Consider the following 13,352-nt stretch of genomic DNA (forward strand, 5'->3'; position numbering starts at 1 on the left):
TTAACTAATTGTATTTACTACCAGATAAAGATGTAATTTAACTGAAACTTTGGTGGTTACTTAAATCCAATTTATGTATTGATATTGCAAGGAGACGTGAGAAAAGCTGCCGCTACTAGCAGGGGATACTGTTAATGGACCAGAACATTAATTTTATGGACCATGGGACTTGAACCTCTGCACTTTTAACCCACCAAGACTTTGGAACTTTCCTTCTGCTTGGTACCCATTGATGTTTAGATGAGATATTATAAAAGTACAGATACTTGGCTGCTAGCTTTAGAAGTATTATAGGGAAAGTGCAAACCTCAAAAAGGCTCTTGATCATCACCTAGTGCTGAAATTTCATTTTCATGCCTCTTTTTCCAGCCCACCCTGAGATTTGAACTTCGATCTTATTGAATGATCAACTCTTAAAATTGATTACATGAAATATAAAACTTGAAGAGATTTCGATCAAAAATTTGTTGTAAATCGACACTAGTCAGGACTTTGCTGTAGAATTTCCATGTTTCCGCATAGAAAGACACCCAGAAAAACAAAACTCAAAAATGTCATGTACGGAACGGTCAAGTTCCTGCACAGAAAATAGGGGGAAAAAGAACCAACACACAGTGATAAAATTATCCAAACAATGTTTTCTTCTCCACCTGACAAAAATAGTACCAAGATATTGTCTGCCTTCCCACATTTCAACAAAAAAATCGCTTCTTCTGCCTTTCTTTACTGATGTTTTTGCTTTCCGTTTACCTGTTTATTGGTGTTCAAAGAGGGCAGGGTGGAACCTCAAAGGTTGTTCCAGCTTGAATTTGGCCCCATCCTATTAGACGCCAGTGCTTCTCAACTCGGCGACTTAGTGCAATCTTCTCTCCCTTGCTGGTGCACACAGGGGATGTGAGTTGCAGCTTTGCCAAATCATTCTTTACAGCTATGACTCGAGCCCCAGTTGACATAGACCCAATATTCAACATTAGGATCTCTCCCTTGGCCAGCTTTGACACCTTTCCCTGCCTCTCTGAGCCCTTTGTCCTAACACCAAGAAGCCTCCGAAGAAGGAAGAAGTTTACCTGCACAATTAGAACAGACACACCATGACCGCACTCAGCATTTATTTTTCATTTTTGTTATTAGACACAGTTTCTATGATAATTGTTCACCATGGCAACAGCCACAGACAACATCTAACAGAATAAACCAACATTGCCAACTAAACCCATGTTGCTCTCAGAAAAGAAAGAGAGTGAGTTGTGCGTGCATCAAAACAGTTTTGAAATTAAAATGTAGGAAGAACATATAAATAAATGATTTCACAGCTATGGGTTCCCAACCTATCAAGCAAGGAGGAAGAGATATAAACTTGCACTTGCTTCACATAAGCCACAATGGTTACCAAAACAATGTGGAGCCCTGCTAAAGAAATTCAGCACCTACCTCGAGCTCAACAAAAACTTCTGGGAGTGACCCAACCTCGCCAAGAACTTGACCCACCAACCTATCAGCACGTGTCAAAGTTGGATCCATAGTTGTTCCAACACCAATTAGACCTCCTGGAACAGCAAATTGTAGCTCATTTTGTTCGGCATACAGTGAGACTATTCTGGAATATATGGGTGTGCATTTGATGTTTCCATTTTCATCCTTAGCAACAATCCCAGGACGAACTTCAATAAATTGGTTCACCTTCAAAACACCCTGAAAAGAACAAATATTAACAAAATAATCATGAATACAAAGCAAAGCTACAGAAGCTCACTTTAAATACATTCTCTACCAACTACAAACAGGTAAAAGTCAATATTTTGTAAATGTTCCATTTAAATGCATGCTATTTCTAGGAATGTCAACTAATTAACAGATAATATACTTTAAAAGTGTTAGAGATAGCATGAAACGAGACAAAAATATGGAAAGTCTCCCGCGTGTAGTAAGTAAAAAAGTGCATAAATTGTAGCATTCATTTCCAAAGAAATACTAACAAGTAACAAGCACGTTCCAAATAAATACATACCCTGAGTATACTTCCACCAGCAACACCACCTTTAATCTCATCAACCTCAAACCCTGGTTTATTGACATCAAATGATCGGATGACAATCATGTTAGGGGGTGAGACGAAGTTTCTCTCTGGAATAGGGATTTTCTTAACAATGTACTCGCATACAACATCGATATTATATTTTAGCTGTGCAGAAATTGGTACCACTGGTGCACCATCAGCAACGGTACCCTGCAATGAAATATTTTGAGCAAAAGATTAAGAAGAAAAACAAGACTGAAATGTCCATCTATTTTTTGTAAAACAAATATGGTAACCTGAATAAATTTCTGAATTGCTTCATGCTGATTGATGGCTACATTCTCTTGAATAAGATCAACCTTGTTTTGAAGAATTATAATATGCTGGAGTCGCATGATTTCAACAGCAGCCAGATGCTCAGAAGTTTGAGGTTGCGGACAGCTTTCATTGGCAGCTATGAGAAGCAATGCACCATCCATAATTGCCGCTCCATTAAGCATGGTAGCCATGAGAATATCGTGACCCTGATGGAAACATTGAAGATAAAAAATAAATTCATATATGATAAAATAGAAGACTTTAATAAATCTGAAACGCAATATGCTTAATCCCTATTGTAGCATTGAAACAATAGTGAGTGAGCAAGTGAGAGACTAGTTAATTCCCTCATCTCCAAAGAGTGGCACTTAGGACCTTACCGGGCAATCTACAAAAGATACATGTCTCAGCAACTTCATCCTGGAGTTTTCAAAGCCAGGCACATCACAAAGAGGACTATCCTCCTTTCCGCTTCCATATGCCCTACAAAAACAATATTCAGATAACAGTTGCAGTTGTTATTAATACTCATGAAATTGATTAAGAAAACAGCAGCTAGATATCAACCTACTTGTAGCACATAGGACGAGGGCATCGTTCATCTTCACATTTGTATATCTTAGCATTTGCATACCCAAGCTTGATAGTAATATTTCGCTCCAACTCATTCTTAAAACGAACAGTCTGCAGAAACACCACAAATCACACAAGGCACAATGTGTTTACATTTACTAGACTCCAAAATTCAACAGCAACGCTACTCACTGTACAAAAGGCACAACATACCAAGCAGACTCTCAAAAGGTAAATTATCATATCCTAGATGGGTATTACTCATTAAAAATAAGCTAAATCACCTGAACGCCAGATATTGCTTTCACAACTGTTGACTTCCCATGTGCCACATGCCCTATGGTGCCTGATAAATTGAAACCCAAATCAAAGTTTTGATCAATAAAGCCAGAAGCAATGACTCGGAGTTTAAATAACCCTAACTATTTGCACTATAACAATAGGTGCTACAAGTAATAGTATGGACACAACAGAATTCAAACATTACCAATATTTATAGTCGCCTGGCGAGATATAACTTCCGGAGAGAGCGGATGCAACTGAGTCACATCCAGTTTACTTAAGTCTTGTTCCATCAAACCTTTTCTCGCCATTTTGGCTGCTTCTAATATGAACTGCGAACAGAACATGTCCCAAAAATGGAAATCATTTCACTTAAAGTAGAAGTAAAAAACAGTTGCCAAATACAGGAATCTAGCAATTAATCACACTCGATAAACCCTAAGAAATCAAATTGAAATCCAATAAATCACAAAACAGAAGCCTTAAAAGCTCAGTTCCTACAACCTACGAATCGCAGACACGACACAACACACCTCAGAGTTTGGTTCCCTCGGCGAGGTTTTTGATCTGAGCCTCAAATGACAGAGAGGAAATGTTGGATTCCAAAGAGAAGGGTAATTTTGGAAACCCTCAATGCTCAAATTTTGAGTTTTACCAAACTCCAGTCAAAATAAATTAAAAAAAAAAATTCTCCGAAAAACAAAAAGAAAACGCATAAAAAATAATCAAAATGATAGCAAATTTGAACAGACGCAGGCAAATAGAGCAAACGTCGAAAAATTTATTAAGAAAATTAAAATCAGCAGAAAAATAGGAAATAATCAAACGAACCTGAGAGACTTGCTTGAAGTTTTTGCTTAGTTGCAGAAAGAAAACGCAGCAAGAAAGAGAAAAAAGGTAGCTAGGGATAGTCTTTTGTCAATCTTGCTGGGTTGGGTTGGGCTGGATTTGGGGTTTTTTGTTGAAGAAGACATAGCCCATTTTACTCTCTTTTTTTTTCCAATTGAAGCTGAAAAAATTGATCCGAAATGTAAGAATTCTTTTTAATTTGCCGGAATCTATATTCGATTCAATTAGATTTGATCGGAATAATCTGAATCAAAATTATTTCAATCTAAACACTTCTTCCGTCTCAAATTATTTGAATATTATTGATTTTCACGAAATTTAAAGAAAAATTTTGATTTTAATATATTTAATATTAAAATTTAAATATTTTTATAAAATTAAAATTTATGATTTTCAAAATAAAAAATTAAAAAAATAACAAAAAATAATTTTAAAATATAAAAAGTAAAGATTTTATATATTAAAAAAAATAATTTTGAGATATTTTCAATTAAAAAAAAAAGACGGACCAAAAAAAGAGATAGATAAAGTAATTTAAAATATTACTCTAAATTAATTTTGACTTAAAATGATTGAAACTTAAATAACTTCAATATCAACTATCAAACTCCAATGATCCACCTAACTATCATTTCTACTCTCAATTTCTTAATTTTAAAGAGATGTTTCATTTAACAGCAATATGTAATATTAATATTTTTTATTATTATTAATTAGTTAGATGAATAAAATAAGTAAAATTATATTTATTTTCTTTTTTTAATATTATTAAATTATTTTTTCAGTTGTACTCTCAACTTCTTTCCACAATTTAATTGTCTTGCCTGCTTTACAGGCGTCCAGTCTTGCATCAGTTACATCATATCAGAGAGCATATATAGGAAAGATAATATTAGATTGAACGAATTTGATTTAATATTTTTGGAGATATTATATAATATTAAAATTTTAAAATTCGATATGAATTTTAACAGATTTTTTATAAAATTTAAATTGAATCAAATCAAATTTTATTAATTTAATTTAGTTTATTAATTTTTAAAATTAAAATTTTTATTTTTTATATATTATTTTAAAATTATTATTTGATAATATAAAATTTGATATAAAATTATAATTTTTATTTATAAAAATTTAAAATATATATAAAAATTAATAAGAATATAAATTCAGTTCGATTTATTAACTCTCAATCTAAAATATGAAAAAATATATATTTAATATTTAAATTTAATTTGAATCAAATAAAAAAATTTTAAATTAAACCAAACATTATAATTTTAAATTAATTTTAAATTTTTTTAATTTTTTTATTTTTTTTCTCGACCTTAAATGCCGGCTTCTCTGTCCGTGAGCCTGTAAAGAGTGACATACGTAACTAGAGGTTTCAACTGCTACACAAATTTGTATCAAATTTAAAGATTCTTTATCTAACTTGAATGCCTGAATCTGTGCAGCCTGTTGCCTGCATAAATCCTTCCCTGAACCACCCTCATGCACTTCACACTTTTACTTTTGCAGATACTGTTGACTGCTCTTAATGAATCAAAAACCTGGAGAAGAGGTATTGTATCTCTGCAAATAGTTTCAGATTAAGCTTCATCTTAATCAATATATGTTTTCTAGCCTTATTGTCTGTTCACTTTTTAACTTAATCCCTTTGCCTTGCGTGATCAAAGAAATCATTTGATCATACGTCTCTTGCTTTTGAATTGGTTCTTTTGTTGCTATATCTTCAATGCACGTCTATGCATACACTTCGCATTGGTACTAAAGGGGAAAAGATTCACACGAAGTTTTATAAGTAAAGTTTATGAAATTTTTTATTAAAAATGAATAAATAAAAATTAAAATAATAACTAATAAATTAAAAAATTTTGTCACATAAATCAAACGTGTAAAATTTTAATAAATTTTGATTTATTTATTAAATATATATTTTTAATAAAAACATTGATAAGATTTTAATCATTGAATAAGCATTAATTAAATTTAAATTATAAATAATATTTTAAATAATTTTTTAACATATTATTAATTTTCATATTAAACTCTATCAATTTATTATTTTGAATTTTTTATTAAAACTTTTATTTACTCATTTTTAATAAATTCACAAAATTTTGTATAAGTTTTATCCTATTAAATGTAGATTGTTGGACTTCTTTTTGTCTTGTCCCTTCTGTATTTTTGTTCCCATCATTCCACCCTTTCTAATCTTAATCAAACTCATTTTCTTTCTTTTTTTTTTTTTTTAAGGATTATCTATATGACATTCAAAGCAAATTAATGAAAAATTACCTTCTCACGGTCTGCTATCGGATTCAAACCCAAGTAACAAAGAGAGGAGCACTCAATACAAAAAGTAAGCTTGCTTTAGCAGAAAACTCACAAAAGCAAGGAATACCAGTTAATCTGATCCCTCTACCTCTATGCTAAACCATCACATTTTCAGCAACCCATTTCTTCAAATTTGTCAATCTAATATTTTCTCTTGTCAGATGATCGATAAAGGCTTGAATATTTAATTAGATCGAATCTGTGTGTTTTCTTCCGTGCATAAACTATTTTTCTAGCAGTAGTTTGGGCAAATTTTGCCTTGGCATATGCTCAGTACTTGAATCTGACCATTATTTTTAAGTTTTGCGGAGAATATAAAATTTTGATTTGTTGAAAGATTCTCATTGACTAAGATTAAAACTAATAGGAAATTGGAAGTTCCCAAGTCCCATTCAAGTCTGCTTCACATCTCAACTCCCCAAATTGTTTGAAACATGTTAGGTTGATCCTCTACGTAATGAGACTGTAACAAAGGCCACCAGTTCACATAAGAAGTTCAATATAAAATTAATGTCCCGCTTGATGCTTTCCTTATCTCATCAGGCCAGCTTTTCTCATTAAAGATAATGAAACAAAATCGCCAACGACAAGTGTTGCATGTAACTTCCCATGTTTTCTGCAAACTCCTGTTTCAGATATGCTGTTAGAACAACCTGTCTGCTTTTCATTGTCCTCGTGTTAACTGAAACTTCTGATGGGGTTGCTGCAGGAAGGGAACTAGGGTTGCGGAAGTCTGAAGCTCCAACACATATGAGCTTCTTTCGAGCTGCATTGAGAGGGCGGCAAAGGGTGTTATCATGTGCTAGAGATGCTAATATTTGCTTGGATCGTGAGAAGAATCCTTGGGGTGGCACCACTTGTTGTTTTCAACAGTTTTGCAGGGATACTCTTAGGGATTCCAATAACTGTGGAGCATGTGGTCGGGCATGTGGTTATGGACTCGTTTGCTGTGATGGAAAGTGTGTTGATATTCAGAATGATCCTCACAACTGTGGCTCTTGTTTTGAAAAATGTCCTGGACAGAATCGTTGCTCCTTTGCAATGTGTGATTATGGGTGATAGATTAAAAAATTTAGTGCTTAAAACAATTCTTCCTTCTGTTTCAGTTATGCAGCTTTAATTGTTCACTCTGGCATTGGTCTTTTGCTGGGTTCTTCCTGGTTCTTATTTCTCTTCTAAATAATGATTCTGCTGAAGCTACTGAAATACATCATTGAGTTTCCGGAGTACACTGTAATTTTTTTTTTTATCATTTTTATATCGTATCATCGTATCGTATATATTTAAAATCATGATACGAAACTTTGAGTTAAAATATTAATGTAATCATAGAGGCAATAATACAGTCTTAAAAAGTTTTTTCCAACTTTCTCTGTAAGATCAAAGCATGTTTTTCTTTGCAGCATGTGGTGTGTGGAATCCAATGGAACTGCAAACATTTATTTAATCTGCACCCTAGGCCCTCTTGGATCTTCGGTTAATCTAAAAATAAATTGTCCATTTGCTAGTTGGCATATATTGCCAGTTTTGCTCTTTAATTGTCCTCAAATTTAGATTTTCTTACGCTCATGAGCAGCTAGTGATCTTATTTGTACACTCTTCAAATTGTCATCAATTGATTTTATTAAAATATGAAACAAACGAAAGATAACCTTCAATTAGATGATATTCAATTGATCTAAAATTTAAATTTGAATGCCTACACTTTCTTTTTCTATCCCAAGTTTCAACATCCTTTAAAAAAAAAAACCTGAAACAAACGATTATGCTAGATTTGTCCAAGAGTCAGCTTATCCGTCTGGATCCAAAAACTTATCCGTCAAAGCCCGAAAGCTCATTTGAAATTTGAAAGTATTTGAATATGAATTTTAAATCCGTTTGGGTTTAAATTTTAAGCCAAATCTTGGATGTAAAGTTTAAGACCAAAATCTTGGTTGACCCAAATTATTATTGTATATATTTTATTATTTATATTAATATTACATAAAAATAAATAAATAAATAATATTTTAATATTTTATGCTTTTATATATACTAATTACATTCAAACACCAACTCAAATTAATAAAGTATTTTTTAGGTTTTATTTTATTAATTATTTATTTTATCATAATTAATATTTATTATATAAATTATTTTTATTTAAAAAAATTAAAATATAAGCAAACTTAGATAGTAAAATTAAACTCATATTTCATATTAGATTGAATTCGATCAAATTTAAAATTTATTAATATCATGTATAAACTTAACTCGAATATTCATCATATAAATAAGTATAAACTCACTAAAGTGAAGAACGAAAATGAAGTCACTACAAAGCATTAAAAAAAAGTAGTTTATAAGCTAAGGCTAGTTACAAAATCAAATGATCGAGACAACAGCAAAGCTAAAAAGGAAAAAAAAAGCCTATGAAGAACAGTTGGTAAAAAAAACAGCAACAAAACTAAGAAAAGGGTTATCATATGGTCATGAATTTGCAGGCAAATCTTTACTACAAAGAAGACAATTGGATGATATTTTTGGTCATTGATGGAAAGGACTGTTGAATTATGGAGAAGGAAAGATTATTATTATTATTCAAATGAAGGGTCCTTCTCATTGATCTTCCACCATTGAAACTTTCCTCCCAACTTTACTCAACCTCGGCTCCCACATGCTTCTGGCTACATTAAGTTAACTAGACGACTCAAATAAGTCTTTCCTTTAACCACTTAGAACATAGATGGTTGTTGGTTACTTTCACCAAAAAAAAAAAGAAGGAAAGAAATTTCTTGAGTTACCGATCTTTCCATGCAATTTCATTTGCTTGAATTAGGAACTACCCCATACTGTAATGAACAAAAACAAGGAAAGATAATAAGTGCAATAATAAACAGTTGAACTATATATTTTTTATTTCTATGTATTTATAGTCTAAACCAAATTTGAATCAATTTATATTTGATATTAAAAAATTATATATTTATTTAAATTTAATTTAAGTTAATATTTTAAAATTTAAAACTTTTTAAGTTTGATTTAAATTAAAAAAAATAAACCCCAAATCTAATCATTAAATTTAATTTATAAAACAAAAACTAAAATTTTTTTAAAATAAAAATTCACACATATATATATTTATATAATTATAATATTTTAATTATATATAATTTATTCAGATTGAACCGAGCGGAATTCAGACTTTAAATTTTTATCTAAGACTCTATTCAAAATTTAAATAAATTTAAAAATTATGTTCAAATCGAATAAATTTTTATCTAATTCTTTTAAAATTTGAAAGAACTTTGGGTTCAGACGGATAATCCGTCCCGTCTACTTCCAAGTCAAAGAAATGGTAAACAAAACCAAAAACAATTCTTTCTTTACTTCTTACACAAACGCGTTTCCGCTCGCCATATATTTCAATCCCCCCTTTCCCCTTCACTATCTCGCGAACCCAAAAACCTTAAAGAAAAAGACCAAACCCTACGAAATAGCCATGTTACCAGACAGGCAAGGTGGTGGTGCACCCCATGGAGTAATACTAGCAGTGGTGGTAGGTATCGTGGTGTTGGCTCCTTTCCTGTTTGGTGACCATGGTGAAGCTATAACTGAAGCCATTTCCGAGCTTTTGACTCCCTTTGGTCTTCTCCTTTTGCCCGTCATCCTCCTCCTTGCAATCCAGTTCCTTTCCTCAGACCGTGGCGTCTCCTTTGTATCCAGAATTTTCTCCACCGGTGAACCTGACACTATTCACCGAGTCAGTGGCTCCCCTTTTGGAGTTGCCCTGTTTCTTGTCCTCATCTTGTTCTTGCTTTACAATCGTGTTTCCATCTTTGGCGGTGGTGATGGTTCCGACGATTGACAGATTCTATCTGGGAGAGCTTTTTCTTATTTTTTTTTCGTTTTTGTTTTGTATACGGTATAGTGCGTAGATTATTTTTTTTTAATGTAGTATTTTTGTGAATTTACGTGAATACTCAAGTGGTCTGAGGGCATTGTTGTAATTTAATAAATGGAGCGTTGAAAATTTTTAACTGATATTACAGAATTGTCTTATTGCACTGTTTAATTATACGTATATTGCTGTCTTTTATCTTGCTGACTGTTAATTAACGGTGGATGGGGTGGTTGTCTGAGGGGCGACACGGTGGTTGGGACGGTGGTGCAACTATAGCTTAGTCTCAATTCTTTTTTTTTTTTTTTTATCGTTTTATGTTTTGATATATTATTTTAGTGTAATTTTTAATATATTTATATAAATTTAAATATAAAATAATTATTTTATTTTATAAAAAAATTAAAAATTTAATAAAAATTAATAAAAATATATAATTTGATTCAATTCAATTTTTCACTTTTCACTTCGAAATTTAATCTAAACTTAATATATATATATATATATATAAAATATTCAAACTTAATCTAAATCAAATAAAAAATTGATTCAAATTCAATCTTATTATTTTAAATCAATTTTTTTTCAACTTTTTTTCTCACCTTTAATAAGTATATAGCTCAAATCTTAACATTTATAATTACTTTATCCAAATATGATTTTCTTTGAAAAAAACCACCAAACTCAGAAGAAATGGACCATCTCAGAAGAATGGAAAAGCTTTCAATCGTTAAACATGGCAACACAACAAATGTGTGCATCAGCCATCATGTACCTAAAATTAAATAAATAAGTGCATCAAACTCCTATGTCATTTTAAATTTTAATGCCTTCGTTCCTTTCAATGTCCATGCTTTCTTTATGTTAAGAAGCAGAACTTTCACGATCTAATTGTAAGAACAAATATTTAAAGGGACCTTTATTTTGTTGGTGGGGTGGGCCTCCAAAAGAAATTTTTCATTAGAGGAGCTGAGCTACTTTGGGCCATCTCTTTCCCATAAAGTAATTGCTCAATTCAAGAGATTATGGAATAAGTAACAAATTTCTGCAACTCAAACCAAGAAAAGTAGCTCAAGAACAAAGAACACTTCAATGGATTTTGCATATTTCTAACATAGTCACATGGAAGATCCAAGATATGGATCTCAAAACAGAAGTATAGACATCCTTGGAAATCAATGAGAAGGAAACAACAAAAAGAAACAATCTTGAAGACCATTTTTTGTTCTACTTATTTTATTTGTGCTAACTCCTTCTATGGCACAATAATCATACCACGTACAAACTGCAGACTGTAGTATTTCATCACATTACCGAAAGAGAAACATTATGGCCTGGAGGTGTCCTTGGCATACATTGAAAATCAGTCCCGAACCATCTTAGCAGATGATCAACGGTAGCAAAAGAATGCCCTTGGACTTGACAAAATTGTTGTGGGTTCCATGCACATCAATATAACATCTTGTTGATGATTTCAAAGAATCTAATCTTATACCCTATTCAATCAGAAAAAAAAAAAGCACATTTAAGTCATTCAAACTGCATAATGGGAACATCATATTATACAAGGAGCACAGATATAAAAAGAGAGAGACACATGGTTTTTTACCCACTAACAATAGTGCATAAAGGAGACATGAGAGCCACAATTTTGGATTTAAACTTACCTTCATGCATGTCCAAGATTTTGCAGTTTAATACAGTGTGGAGTTGGTAAATTCTTATTCCAATGAAGCTTCTGTCGTTCCATTTGGCAATAGCGCCACAACATATGCTTGTAATCCTTAATCACATTGTCCTCGACATTAGCTCGAGCAGGACTTCCATGGGGAAAATTCACTTCAAAGGCTGATGATTTGACATAAAATTCCACTCCATATTTCTCAGTTGTCTTAGGAATCTGATAGGAGTAATTCCTAAATAAAGAGTACTCAGGCTCGGACATCGGCAGATAAGCAAGCAAGAAAATCAACAAAAATGGCAATATTTGAAGAAGAATCAACAAATTAGGTCCACCTCCATGATGCTCCTCCCTCTGATGACCACCCGTTCCTCTAGTCCTGTAAACATGAGAGGCCCTAAACATATCCCCCTGACCAAAAAACGACCTAAATATCTCATCAGGATCAAAATCATCATCATCAAACAAATCATGCCCATATCTTCTCCTCCTCCTCTGTCTCACATTATGCTGCCGATTGTACTCAAATTCATCAACCAAACCAACTTGATCATACTGCCTCCTCGAATCATCATCACTTAAACACTTAAATGCTTTGCACACTTTCTTAAACACTTCTTCAGAACCCGGAGCCGGATTCTTATCCGGATGAACTTTCAATGACAACTTCTTGTATGCTCTCCTAATCTCATCAACCGAACAAGTCTTTTCCACGCCAAGAATCGAATAATAATCTTTGTTTCTCTTAATCTGCCTAATCAACTGAACATGTTCCTCAGTATATTTCCTCTCCCCATCAAAACCCTCATTAAACTTCGACGAACCACCTTTATTCTCATTAGTAACACACTTTTCATCAACAGGAGAAACTGGGGACGACCCAGAATCGAGGTTTTCACAAGCAGCCAAAAGCTGATCAACGGATAAACTATGATTAAGGCGTTGTGCGATTTTAATGAATTTCAATGCACGCTCTTTGTTACCAGAAGCAATTGCTTTTTCAGCGATTTGAACACATCTTAAAGCTTCATCTTTATTACCATCCATAATTTTTCGATTAAAAGAAAGAAAACCCTAAAATTTTCTCTAGATCAAACCCTAAACTTCCGAAAAAAGTTTCACAAGAGAATTCCAAAATTGATCACCTACATCAAAAGGAAATGCAGATTTGGGGAATTAAAAATTCCAAATTAAAGAGTGAGGAGACTTACCAGATGGAAGATCCGAGTCCGATACAGAGAGAGAGGGGGGAAATGACCCGGTTTTAAATTTATAGATTGTGGGAGTCCAATGAGAATGCGCCACGTCATATTCTGGGAGAAGGTATAAAGTAGAGGAGCTAGGCCTTTTTTTGCTGTTTTTTCTAATTTTATTTTATTTGTTTGTTTTTTTTTTTAACAGCATGGTACTTT

General features: G+C 32.5%; 4 protein-coding genes across 5 annotated transcripts; 2 read left to right on the top strand and 2 right to left on the bottom strand.

Annotated features, from left to right (window-relative positions):
• Positions 1-450: 450 nt before the first annotated feature.
• Positions 451-4,071, bottom strand: LOC111279248 (eukaryotic translation initiation factor 2 subunit gamma-like). Of its 2 annotated transcripts, none has more exons than XM_022866223.2 (9): positions 4,022-4,071; positions 3,396-3,522; positions 3,193-3,254; positions 2,907-3,019; positions 2,716-2,818; positions 2,314-2,541; positions 2,009-2,227; positions 1,432-1,692; positions 451-1,067 (listed from the first exon to the last, which is right to left on the bottom strand). In XM_022866223.2, the coding sequence occupies exons 2-9, from the start codon at positions 3,499-3,501 to the stop codon at positions 765-767; spliced, it is 1,395 nt and encodes a 464-aa protein (XP_022721958.1). In that variant the 5' UTR covers positions 3,502-3,522; positions 4,022-4,071; the 3' UTR covers positions 451-764. The 2 variants fall into 2 exon arrangements, with proteins under 2 accessions (XP_022721958.1, XP_022721959.1); XM_022866224.2 differs by having other exon boundaries at positions 3,724-4,071.
• A 2,176-nt stretch (positions 4,072-6,247) lies between these two features.
• On the top strand, positions 6,248-7,534 carry LOC111279250 (uncharacterized). The gene is made up of 2 exons (XM_022866227.2): positions 6,248-6,404; positions 7,089-7,534. The coding sequence occupies exons 1-2, from the start codon at positions 6,329-6,331 to the stop codon at positions 7,436-7,438; spliced, it is 426 nt and encodes a 141-aa protein (XP_022721962.2). The 5' UTR covers positions 6,248-6,328; the 3' UTR covers positions 7,439-7,534.
• A 2,258-nt stretch (positions 7,535-9,792) lies between these two features.
• On the top strand, positions 9,793-10,402 carry LOC111279849 (uncharacterized). The gene has a single exon (XM_022866911.2). It carries the CDS (start codon positions 9,861-9,863, stop codon positions 10,224-10,226), a length of 366 nt encoding a protein of 121 aa, XP_022722646.2. The 5' UTR covers positions 9,793-9,860; the 3' UTR covers positions 10,227-10,402.
• A 924-nt stretch (positions 10,403-11,326) lies between these two features.
• On the bottom strand, positions 11,327-13,176 carry LOC111280088 (chaperone protein dnaJ 49-like). The gene is made up of 2 exons (XM_022867250.2): positions 11,927-13,176; positions 11,327-11,755 (listed from the first exon to the last, which is right to left on the bottom strand). Exon 1 carries the CDS (start codon positions 12,985-12,987, stop codon positions 11,929-11,931), a length of 1,059 nt encoding a protein of 352 aa, XP_022722985.2. The 5' UTR covers positions 12,988-13,176; the 3' UTR covers positions 11,327-11,755; positions 11,927-11,928.
• Positions 13,177-13,352: the final 176 nt, after the last annotated feature.

Source organism: Durio zibethinus, chromosome 27 (genome assembly GCF_047325235.1).
Source record: "Durio zibethinus cultivar Kanyao isolate XHJ-2024 chromosome 27, ASM4732523v1, whole genome shotgun sequence".
Lineage (NCBI taxonomy): Eukaryota > Viridiplantae > Streptophyta > Magnoliopsida > Malvales > Malvaceae > Durio > Durio zibethinus.